Source organism: Oryzias melastigma, linkage group LG5 (assembly GCF_002922805.2).
Source record: "Oryzias melastigma strain HK-1 linkage group LG5, ASM292280v2, whole genome shotgun sequence".
Taxonomy (NCBI): Eukaryota; Metazoa; Chordata; class Actinopteri; order Beloniformes; family Adrianichthyidae; genus Oryzias; species Oryzias melastigma.
Window position 1 is genome coordinate 8,776,754 of NC_050516.1, and position 12,704 is coordinate 8,789,457.

General features: G+C 40.0%; 1 protein-coding gene across 5 annotated transcripts in view; it reads right to left on the reverse strand.

The window, feature by feature from the left end:
• The window catches only part of LOC112144749 (plexin-A1), a 267,901-nt gene that overhangs the window by 20,131 nt on the left and 235,066 nt on the right, over nucleotides 1-12,704 (reverse strand). For 3 of the 5 annotated variants that reach the window (XM_024269482.2, XM_024269484.2, XM_024269480.2), the window contains exons 18-21: nucleotides 11,204-11,440; nucleotides 8,980-9,123; nucleotides 7,506-7,740; nucleotides 3,283-3,431 (exon numbers count right to left, since the gene is read on the reverse strand). In XM_024269482.2, coding sequence (XP_024125250.1) covers nucleotides 3,283-3,431; nucleotides 7,506-7,740; nucleotides 8,980-9,123; nucleotides 11,204-11,440 — 765 coding nt within the window. The remainder of the gene's footprint in view (nucleotides 1-3,282; nucleotides 3,432-7,505; nucleotides 7,741-8,979; nucleotides 9,124-11,203; nucleotides 11,441-12,704) is intronic. The other 2 variants (XM_024269485.2, XM_024269483.2) reach the window with 1 other exon arrangement.

A 12,704-nucleotide genomic window follows, 5' to 3' on the forward strand; every position in this document is an offset into this window, starting at 1 on the left:
TAGGTTGTTTTCAGCGTTTTAGGCTAATTTAAAGTTTAGTTAAAATTTTAGCTTCATATTGACTGTTTTGGCTGAATTAGACATTTTCTCTTTTTTTTCGGCTATTTTGGCATTTGGCTAATATTTCAGCTACATGCTAGCTGTTTTGCCAAATTTAGGCTTTTTCAGCGTTCTAGGCTAATTTGGAGTTTAGTTATATTTTAGCTACATGCTAGATGTTTTGGCTATTTTATAATTTTTTTAGTATTTTTGGCTAATTTGGCACTTTGGTGATACTTTAGCTAGCCATCAGCTTCAGCATTTTCGGCTATCAATTTCAGCTTTTTTAGCTATCAGCGCAGGTAATGGTATATATCTAGTTTTTAAAATGTTTTAGTATTTTTTTTCTGTGAAGATAACACAAAATAATAATTTATAATTGGGCTATGTGTGGCTTTATAACAGTTATATAACAGTTATGTGGCCCCCACAAGAGAAAGTTTGGGGACCCCTGATATAAATTATGAGGACCGGATGTGAGGAGGCATTAGAAAGCCTCACTTATATTCACGGAATAGGAATCAAGGTTCCTACAAGTTTCTTTAAGTTAAATTTCAGACTTTTTAGGACCTTTTTAAGGCTATGCATACCAAAAATTAGGATACATTTCTGACCCGATTTCCCATTTTATTCCTTTCTTCCCATTTTAAGATCAAAACTTCTCTGATCCAACAGCATTCAGCATATTGGTGCATATTGAATTGTTCTGCTGCTGTTTATTTCTATTATATGTTCAAAAATAATCGTGGTTAAAATGTTATATTTTCAACGAGAAATGGAAAACGGAGAAATGTCAAACAGTACAACACTTAACCCTTTGAAACGGGAAGTTTCCAATGACAGCAAAATAACACACGTTCTTCTCTACACAATTAATGCAGTTTCAGTGGATTCTGAAGCTGAGAAAAGGGAATTCCAGCGAAAATAATTCAAATTTCAACATGTTCAATGGACGCGTTTTGTGAGAAGAGCCCAAATAGTGTTTTAAAAACGTGTGTAGTGACGGACGAACATGAGTTTTGAACGCATTTCTATAGACCTTTCATTGGAAATAGTCACTTAAACGCAAGTTTCCGACGGCGATGTGATCGTAGCTTCAGAGCTAACCTTCAATTAACCCTTTAACACCAGAGCTACAGTATTTGTGTTCTTTGATTTTCTGTAACTTTTTTATTGTTTACACGGTCATTGTAATTCCAGTAAATTCTGAAGGAATCTACAGGATACTGCGCTAATAGTCCAAAACTCAGAGGTGAATTTCTAATGAAAATCTGCCAATCTGCAGAAACTATGTCCTAGAAAACAACACTTAAAAAAATGGCTAAAAATGTCAGAATCCTGATTAAAAGAGCACTGGGAACGCTTTGAAAATAGATGAAAAGATGAACAGTGTGGGTCTCTGCACACCTTTCCAGCCGTCTACGCCACAGTTCTTCACCGTCGCTCCCACTTCATCCTTCTCCATCAGAGAAAGCAGACCCCCTCCCCCCTTTAGCCAGAGAAATGCTTTTTTGAAGTGAGAATGTGAGCTGCGAGCTTCATGCGGTAATAAGAAATTGATCTGCCTGCTGGCGCGCCACTGCGGCCTGTGATTGCCTGGGCTATACAAATGAAAATCCAATGTTGCACTACACTTTCCCTTTGGAATACAGTTGATAACATGAGCAGATAGAGAGGGTCTCAAAGGCCCGCTCCTGCTGCAGCAGCTGAAGCCGCACATGTACATCGGTGCAGCACAAATGTGCATTTTCCATCTGATGTGTCCGCGGCGCTCTAATGTAGAGAACATGTAGAAAAATGATGTGGGGGCGCCGGGCTGCAGTGGGACGACAGCTTTGAGATAAAACAGCATTTCTCTGGGGAGTAAGACTCAGAACAGGAAGTACCCTTCATCATGTGACATCTACTGAAGGTTCTTTTTGACGGCTGCTTTTTATTCATCACATAAAAAAAGATTTTCAATTTTTGGTATCCAGTGCAATAAAAGTGATCCAAACAATCTTAACAAACATGAAGCTTATTCCTGTCCGGAATTTAGAAGCCTCGACTTTAGTGCATGAGGAACAGCAACCCCTCCCCAAAAAATGATGACATCACAGCGGGAGAAACCATTAAAAAATGAATGGGGCCATAATCTCCTATGGGGGTCAAGAAAAATAGTTCAACATTAGTGAGACGAGAAAAGGTGCGAGTCTGAGATACCCAAAGGGAGTTCTAAAATGATTATGGGATGGCTACAGGACCTACATTTTGGCGGCCATTTTGTTACAAAATGTGACATTGTACGATTTTCACGTTTTCCCACAATAGAAAACTTTTGTCCAAGCAATCTTTAGGAAATTTCAGACAGGCTCCACCAGGCTAAGTCTACAACTGCAACCAGCTTTTGTTGACCTTTGACCTCAGGATCTACATTTTGACGGCCATTCTGCAGCAAAATGTGACATTTTAAGATTTTCCTGTTTTCCCACAATACAAACCTTCTGTTTGAGCGATTTTACAAAATTTCGTGGACATACTACCAGGCTAAGTCTACAACTACAACCAAAGTTTTGTTGACCTTTGACCTCAGAATGAGGTCGCCATCTTGAATAAAAAAAAAAGATAAAAAAAGACAACCTTTAGTATCAGCTACAAATCTAAACTCTTCCCAAGGATTTCAATCTATTGTTTCCTAACTTCTTGAGGGTCTTATTTGAAAGTAGAAGTTGTAGATTGTAAATAAAGTTCACGTGGCAGGCTAGCAAAAGTGTCGTGCTCGAATTTTATTTATCGAATTATTGTTAAAAATGTATCACATGAATTGTTGACTCAGGCTAAACAAAATGACATGATATTCGATGTGACAATATTAGGAATGTGGGCGTGGTTAGCACAAAACCTCTGTTGCCAAGGAAATCCAAATGTTTACTTTCGCCAATTCTTCCCAAAATTGCTCAGAACTGTTCGTCACCTTCAGGTGACCAAAAGATTCAATGGTTGCTATGGAGATTAAATAAATTAATAGCTGCCATTTTGGAAAATGTGTCTTTTTTCTCCACTAATTCATCATGTGAAGCTCTGACCAGAATGATGAAGGCAAAGTGAGAGAGTGAAGCAGGTAATTAGCGATTGGGGGCAGGGGGTTGGGCAAGGGCAGGTTGTGCCAATAACAGCATTTTTGTTTCCCATATAAACATCATTTGAAGTCCCTGACTGCATGCGTTTGTGGGTGAGCATGCATGCAGAGTGCTCCTTACTGACCCGTACCTCCATCTCCTTGAGAACAGGATGGTCCTCAATGCCTGGAAACAGCACCCTCATGGCGTACGTGCGGTAGTCCAGGAAGGGGATTCCTGCTCCGTCCAGCTCCTGCGTGAGTTCGTGGATGTCCGTCTGCAGTTCCGCGAAAGCTGTGCAAAGGAGAGAAAAACGATTTACTGCACACGCCAGGAGTCCTTCAGGCCCAGGAAAGGACTCGCAAAAGGACAGACGGGGAGTGTGCTGGAAGCAGTTCATAATGCAACGGAACACGGAACCACGGCCCTGTGAGAACACATTACAGGACGCCGTCTCACACATTTCCCCCCCAGCTGAACACAGCCTCCCACCCAGATGATTTATGGGAATGCATGTGTCCGCGTTTGCACACTTTCTGTTCCCAGGAAGTCTGTTTTGACCTCATTCTGTAAACTCAGCTCCACAAGTTACATTTCGCTCAAACGTCTGGTGTTAAGAGCAACTCCCCTATAGTTTTATGATGCCAGTGGAGTCTGTCTGACTGTATGATGTCACAAAACACATGAATAAATAAACACAGGAATGAAAAAACCTTAAGCAGATGGCTTGTGTCACCTTCTCCTTCAAGTTCTTTTTTTTAATTCTCCTTCTGTCAAAGTGACATCCCAGAAGTCACCTTTCTCTTTTCCTTCTGCCTGCATCTTCTGTTACATTCATCTTTCTAACATCCGTCTTTTCAGTTCTTAATTGCCCTTCATCTCGTATTGTCTGTTAGTTTGTAAAAGTTTCTCAACAAAGAAAATTTCCTTTTTTTATAAGTCTCAAAATAAAGACTTTTTAGGGATGTTTTCTGTCCTCTTTCTATCCTTCCATACTTTTATTCACTCTGGGAATGAATTGTTGGGCTCTTCCTGGATACTCCTGGTTTTGCTCTATGTATTTAAAAAAATTTGTGCATCAACTTTATGCTGGAACACTTGGAATTTTTTTTTTTTTATCCAGTAAAGATGTTCAAACTTTAATAAACTAAGTTACTATTGGGCTTCTTCACTTTGGCTCTTAATTTCAAAAGCTATCTTCACTCATAGTTTGAGCTTTTTGAAATATTTGACCAATTTCTAAAAATAAAATAAAAACTTTCAGATTTTTTATCATTTGGTTTGAGAGAGTCAGAGTTAGTTGCACATTACTTCAGCTTCATGTAACATTTTTGTTCAATGACACGCGACAGTTAATTCAGTATGAGACTCTTTAATGGACTTGTTTTGGCTTTCAGAATTTTTTCCTGTTATTGTGCCTTTTAGGGAGGTGACTTACCAGAGTATAAAGGATTGTTTTTGTTTATTTCTGAGTTGTTGTAGACCAGGGGTCAGCAACTTTTAACAGTAAAAGAGACATTTGGGCTCATTTTCTACTGATCAAAACCTAGAGCCACATAGTCTTACTTTAGCCTTTAACAAATTTGGATTTGTATTCATTACCTTATTTTTTTCAAAAAAATAATAAGTATGAATTATGTCTATTTTTTGGGCACAAACAAAAGCAAAAATATAGAAAAGAGCCAAGTATCTCTCAAAATGTGTGTTTTGGGATTTCCTCGCACTTTTAAGCATCTAGCCGTAACGCGAGCCGTGTCGGCCCGAGGTCGTTCTTTAGCAGTTCCCGTCCTACAGGTTGCAATAGCATCCAGATCGTGTTTTTAAGAAGCTTTATTGAAAAATGGAAGCTTTTATTTATATTTCAGACCTACTGCATGGCTCCAGCAGCATCACAGAACATTGGATTTTAAACTCCTTTTCAAACATGTCGTTTTCAGTCTTCTCATTGTAAAGCAATGGTTTTTGGTCCTTTTGCATCAAACATATTTGTTTTATGAACTTGTTTCCCTTTTTCTGTTGTTGTGTTTTATATCTATTCACTTCATTCAGACATTATAGACACAGTCAGTTGTTCCTCCAGGTAAAGCTGAAAGGACGAGGATAAATTGATGTTTTACAATCTACTTAAGTACGTCTGTTTTCTTGCTATGGAAGACCCTGTTAGGATGACTTTACAGTTATGGTTAGTTCAGTTATTTCAGTTAAAAAGGAATCAACATCAGTTCTACTGATACTAGTTTTTAGTTTTCCATGATTATGAATCTTTTGTGATTTTGTGAAATTGTGATCGATTTTATCCACATTTCAACCCGTCTACAGATCATTTACTCAGAGATTCAGGTGCATTTGGCTAAAAATCTGTTATTCTTTCCGGCTTTAGAAGCAGCTGCTCCAGAAAGCGGCGTGCATCTCTCCTCTCCTCGCAGCGAGTGGTACTTTACAGATTTTATTAATAGATTGTCACGCCACGCCGCGGCTACACGCGTGTCAGCCTCGGCTATGCTTATCGCAGCTTCTATAGCTATTTATCAGCTCACAAGGACACTGCTGATGTCTGTGATTCAATCAAAGCTCGGACTGTTTTTCATCTGCTCGAAAGCTGTCAATAAAAACTACTCCAGGACCACAGGGTGCAGCAAGAATAAGGTTACATCTACCAGCATTAAATCAACCCGTTTTTAAAATGAGGCATTTTTTATTTATTCCCAGAAACCCCATTTTGCTGCAGCGAACGCAAAAAGAAAAACAGCTCATTCTCAATTAAAGCTACGACTGGTTATGATGGAACTTTGTTTAAGACGCGGCTTTATTTAAGCCCCTTTAGAAGTTTTGTTGACTTTTGACCTCAGGATCTACGGTTTGGCGGGTATTTTGTAGCAACGTGTGGAATTTTGCGATTTTCTGGTTTTCCCACAGTAGAAAACTTTTGTCCGAGCAATTTTTACAAAATTTTGCACGCACGCCACCTGGCTAAGTCTACACAACTACAACAAAAGTTTTATTGACCTTTTACCTCAGGATCTAAGGTTTGGCAGCCATCTTGTAGCAATGTGTGAAATTTTGCGCCAATTTTTCATATTTTCCCACAATGGAAAACTTTTTTTCAAGCAATTTTTACAAGATTTTGCACACAAGCCATAAGGCTAAGTCTACACAACTACAACCAAAGTTTGTTTGAGCTTTGACCACGGAAAGAGGTTGCCATCTTGGATTTAAAAAAACAAACAAACAAAAAAAAAAACTTTAATACCAGCTACAAATTTGAACTCCTCCTAAGGATTTCAGTCTATTGTCTCCTAAATTCTTGAGGCTTTTATTTTGAAAGTAGAAGTTGTAGATTGCAAATAACGTTCGGTTGGCGAGCTAGCAAAAGTGGCATATCTGTGTTGCTCGCATGTTTTTTATCGGAACATGGTGAAAATTAAACACATACATTGTTGACTCAGGCTGAACAAAATAACATATACAATGTAACAATATTAATAATGTGGGTGTGGTTAACACAAACCTCTGTTGCCAAAGAAATCCAAATGTTTACTTTTGCTAATTTTTCCAAAACTTTCACAGACCTGTTCGTCACCTTTAGGTGATCAAAAAATTCAATGGTTGCTATGAAGATTAAACAAAACAATAGTCTTCATTTTGGAAAAAGTACTTTTTTTCCCCACTAATTCATCATGTGCAGCTCTGGCATCTACCAGCATTAAATCAACCCGTTTTTAACATAAGACATTTTTATTTATTCCCAGAAACCCCATTTTGCTGAAAAAGAAAAACAGCTTAATCTCAATTAAAGCTACGACTGGTTATGATGGAACATTGTTTATGACGCGGCTTTATTTAAGCCTCTTTAGAACAATGTAACAAATGAAGTGCTCTCTGGTTTAAATGTATTGTGATGATCGTGTTATCAGTATTCTCCTTCTTTCCATCTGCTCCTGTGCCGGCAATGCCAGCGCAGCCAGAACAGCAGACTGCGGCTGGATCCGCCAAAAGCGCACGGCGCTGGAAGTTTCTCTCCGTTCCTTCAGCCGCTGCCAAACCAGGACTTCTTTACAGCCACTCACTTTGCCACCTTCGTGCCCCCGTCTCTATCTAACCCCCCATCAGTGTGGATGCCGGCGAGGCCAGCCAGGCTGCTCTCGTGGGGTGGAGAGCCAACATCTGGTGGCTGGCTCAGATCAAAGTAACTCCTCTGGAAGCGCACCAACACCCACACATGTATGCACGAACACATGCACCGCCGCGCCGAACAGCGTCGGGGAGTTTGGCAGGAAAATATAAATGATAGGGCTCATACACATGCTAACAAAGGGGGAAAAAAACAAAACCCCGCCGCCACGGTTTATTGCAGATGCAAACACTCACCCTCCTTGCACTCCAGCGCCACCCTGGACTCCAGGTTGTCCATCTGCAGCTGTAGCCGTTTCAGGGTGCGGTCTGCGTCCCTCGACTTCCTTTTATACGCAATTAACACTATGATGATGACCAACAGGAGCAGGCCGCCGCCCCCTCCTATGCCGATGATGGCGGGGAGAGTGAGCAGGCTGTCCGAGTAGATCTGCAGCGTCCCTGGAGAGTACTCGAAGCCTCCAACGCGCACCTTTAGGATGGAGGAGAAGGTAGCTTACAGAACCAGGAAGACACCATATCAGAGGGGTGTCAAATTCAATCCCACAAGGGGCCAAAATCCAAAACACATCTTAGGTCGCGGGCCGAACAGGATAAACTTTTATTGAACACTCTAAAATTATATTTTTAAAACTTTAAAACTGTAACTTTTTAACATAATTATGAACTACCGCTGAAGATGCTAGTGCTAACATCTGAAATCACTGAAGCTAATAGCTTAAAGCGCTAAAGCTGATAGCCAGCTAATATATTAGCTAAATCCCAAAAATAATAATAATTAAAAAAAACTTTTGTCAGCCAAAACATCTAGCATGTAGCTGAAAAAAATAGCTAAACTTCAAAATAGCCTAAAAAACTAAAAAAAAAAAGTCTAAATTAGCGACTAACATGTAACAAACAGCTAGCATGTATATCAAATTAGTTAGCCAAAACAAGTTAGAAATGAGCGCAAGATAACATCAGGTCATTAATAACAATAAAATAACATGAACTAGAGGGCCTTATATAATTACCCGGAGGGCCGGATCTGGCCCCCGGGCCTTGACTTTGACACATGTGCCATATCACATCAAAACAGTCCTGGTATTTACTCAAATACAAGGAAATTGAAATGAAAATGCTCCTTTGGCTTCTTTTCCCACACGTTGGTGCCCTCTTTAACTGCTCACCTCTAAGAAATGTAAAAATGGAAGAAAACAAAAATAAGCGCAGACCTCTCACTCCCACAGGGCTTCTTTTCTTTCTCTTTTTTTTAAGTCCTTTTTTTGCATCCCAGAGCTGTTTAAATCCCAGGGAGGATGTGAGCCAAACCAGACTGATAAAAAAGCCTCTGAGAAATAAATACAGTCACAAGCACTGCCAGCGGTTTCACAGGCAGGAAATGCAGCTGTATGAATGGACTCAACTCTGCAGGAACTCCACAGATTTCTGCTTGATGAATGAATGAAAACACAGGAAGTGACTCCATGTTTCACAAGGGAAAACAGCAGATAGAGCAGGAGACTCGGGGAGAAAGAGGCTTAAAAATAATAAAAGTACCATCAGTAAGTAAAGCAAATTTAAAAAAAACCTGTGGATTACATCTTATCAGGTACTTAAACGAAGAGTTTGCATTTGAATCCTGAAACAGAAGTTTCACAATACTCTTTAGAAGCCAGATTAAAATGCGGAGAATGAGCTCATTCAACAATAGGATGAAAGTTTTCCTTACTGTGACTTCGTGGTCTCCCGTCAGATTAGGCCACTCACACAGCAGCTGGCTCTCAGACAGGGTCAACACACAGGGCGTGTCCCCGATCAGCACCGTGTAGTTCAGCTTATAATTCCCAGTGACGGCTGGAATAAGGTTCCGACCCTGGAAAAAAAACACACGCAGCTCCGCTTGGTAACGTACAGTCAGATTGACACATGGAAAAACACATAATCTAGCCTAAAAAGCTGCATCTGTAATAAGATGGGTATCGGTTATAATTTCCAGAAATGATTTGATTCCATTAACAAGAGCTTGAATTTATTAAATTCAGATTTTTTCAATTATTTAGATTTTTCAATTCAGTTCAATTTTGAGTTTACACTTAACACATTTGTTTAGAAATACATTAGTAATCTACTATATAATTTGAATACATATATGAAGAGAGTTTCAGTTTGGCCACTAGGTGGCGATCGTGCTATAGCATTACATCTTATTCCAGAAGAAGAAGAAAGTATGAGGAAAAAAATGATGTTTTAGACCACAAATGATTACTTTAAAAATATAACCTTAAAAGAGTTTGGAAAACTCATAGCTGTGAGTTTATAAAGATATTTATTGAGTCAGTAGTGTATGTTTAGGTCGACTGAGTGTTAGCATTAGCCGTCCTATGGGAAATCACATTAAACGTTAGCATCAAGCTAGCAGACTTTAGCTTTATGTCCTAAATCAATTTATGTTTTTATGAATCAATTATTGATCTGTTAAGCTTAAATCGATTTAAATTGGTTAATTAATTTTAGTAACCATGCCCTAATGGGTAATCAATTGCAGTGTTTGTCATCAGTAACCGTAGCAACAAGCTCTCCATGATGTCATCACTTAACACCTGTTAAAACAAATAAAAATGATCGTTTTAATTGAGGATGCTTTTTCTGTGTTACGTTCCTCAAAGAGCCAATGGGCCAATCAGACGGCTTCATTATCGTTTCTAGCTTTGGAGCAAAAAGTTGTCTTTTTTAAGTTTCAGAGGCAGAAAGGTTGAACGTTTCATCAAACTGCATGATAGTTTCCTCCCTCCCTCCCTGCTGAAAGGCTTTGAAGTTGAAGGCAGGAGGTGAAGCAGCGGTCTGGAGTAAACACAAACATTACGGCTCCTCTTTGGAGATTCTGGGTCACAAATTTGAGCGCGTGGCAAAGCATCACATGGGCTCACTTTATAAACATTATTTTCTTTGTAGCTGCTTTTAAAGGCAAGGCTTTAAAAAAGACAACTGCTTCTACTTCTTCTTCTTCTTCCTTCAGATGTGCCCAAACCCCACAGGAGAAGGCAGGTGAAGATCTTTTAAGATTCAGACACATCTGAGAGCATGCTGGGTAGAAAAATAAAGTGAAGAAAAACACTTCCATTGCCTGTCAACGTCTTCTCAGGCTAAATGAATAAAAAGTCGCTGCTATATTTTAAAATGACTGTCAGAGCTGGAATCTGGATCAAAACTGTTCGGCTGGAAAGCTTTGTCGTTTTTGTGGTACCGCTAATGTTGGTTCAGGGGTGTGAGCTAGTGGAACAGCATATACACAGAGAGCTCTCAGTAATATGTGACGGGAAGAGGGGTGGGGTTGCTCTGCACCTACAACTCAAAGTCACATTTCTAATGAACTCCTGCTGCTCTGCTGAAACTATGTTGGAGAAAAATGATTTTTTTTTCATTTTTTGCAAAAAAACATCATAATCATAATTAAAAGACCACTGAGGACACTTTGAAAATAGATAAACAGACGATTAGAATGAAACTTTGATAAAAGAGACATATGGTCAAATGTGGAGGAAGTGGTGAGAAACAGTAAAATAAAACACATTAACACCAGAACTTCACCAGAAGGCTGTTAATGAAAGTTTCAAACCTTGTTTTTAGACATTTAAGATACTCTACCAGGTTTGAAGTTGTTTAAATCCGGACTCAAACCATACTTTTTTCTATTATAAACTATATAACATCCAATCTGAAGTGAATCCAACAGTTAGCTTATTTTGTCCTTTTTTGAATGCTAGTGTGGAACTCCTTATTCTATATATTTATATGATATTAGAAGATGTTGAGTAAAAATGACTTCCTGCATGAAAGAATAATTTTACGACGTTCTAGTGACTTTTTTCTTAAATTTAGATCTCTTCTCTTATCTTAAAGGTCCCTGTATTTGCAGTAATAGGTCAACTTTACGTCGAGTATCCGGCCTTTACCTTGAGTATGAGCGGTGAGGTGGGCTTCAGCACCAGCTTCCCCGTGGGGCTGAGAGGTTCCAGCACCGGGTCCGGGTGGTAGCTGAAGGTCTCGTTCACCACCAGCACAGAGTGCACGTCATCCATGATGAATCCGATCTCGTCCGGGCTGATGACGGCGTCTGGGAGGACCCGGTCGGATCCGGCCACAGAGGGCGCCAAACACACCATCACGGTGTTGTTGAGAACGGTGCAGTTCTGAGATGGGGGAGGAGACAAAATGACCTCTTTCCTCTTATCAAGCAACTTTTGCTTTTCTGTTGATGTTTGCAAAAAACTGACAAAGAAGTGATGCAAACTGGATTTTGTGATGCGAGTGATTAGATCTCTCTGTAATGACATAATGAGGAGGAGGCGGCTTAATAACATCAGTGCTGCAATCAGTGTTGATATCATCTTGAAATACCCAGTGGGGTTCAAATTAGACTGTAATAACGAAGAGTGAAAGCGGAGCGGTCAGCTGTTGACCGTCACACAGAAGAGATCTTTGGATCGCTTCATAGCTGAAATACAGCATGTGTGAGTGTAATGGCAATGTGGAGTACAGTGGGGCAAAGAAGTATTCAGTCAGCCACCAATTAATTCTGCAAGTTCTCCCACTGAACAAGATAAGAGGCTTGTAATTTTCATCATAGATATACCTCAACTATGAGAATAAAATCTAATTATGGTGGAAAATAAGTATTTGGTCACCTACAAATACGCCAAATTTCTGTCTCTATCAGACCTGTAACTTCTTCTGTAAGAGGATCCTCTGTCCTCCACTTGTTACCTGTATTAATGACACCTGGTTGAACTAGTTATCTATAGAAAAGACACCCATCTACAACCTCAAACAGTCACACTCCAAACTCCACCAAAGAGCTATCTTAGGACACCAGGTGCTACATTGTTGACCTGCACTAGGCGGAGGAGAAAGAATGCTGAGTTTCATTCAAAGAACACCGTACATATTGTAAAGCATGGGGGTGGAAACATCATGGTTTGGGGCTGTTTTTCATCAAAGAGACCAGGACGACTGATCCATGTAAAGGAAAGAATAAATGGAGCCATGTATGGTCAGATTCTGAGTGAAAACCTTCCATCAGCAAGGGCAGTCAAGATGAAACATGGCTGGGTCTGTCACCATGACAACCATCCCAAATACACTGCACAGGTAACAAAGGAGTGGCTTCATAAGAAACATTTCAAGGTCCTCGAGTGGATTAGCCAGTCTCCAGATCTCATAGAAAATCTTTGGAGGGAGTTGAAAGTCTGTTGCCCAGCAACAGCCTCAAAACATCACTGCTCTAGAGGAGATCTGCATGGAGGAATGGACCAAAACATCACTGCTCTAGAGGAGATCTGATGGAGGAATTAACCAAAACATCTGTGCTCTAGAGCAGTGGTCCCCAACCACCGGGCCGCGGACCGGTACCGGGCCGCAGACCCATTGCCACCGGGCCGCGGAAGAATTTAGGGA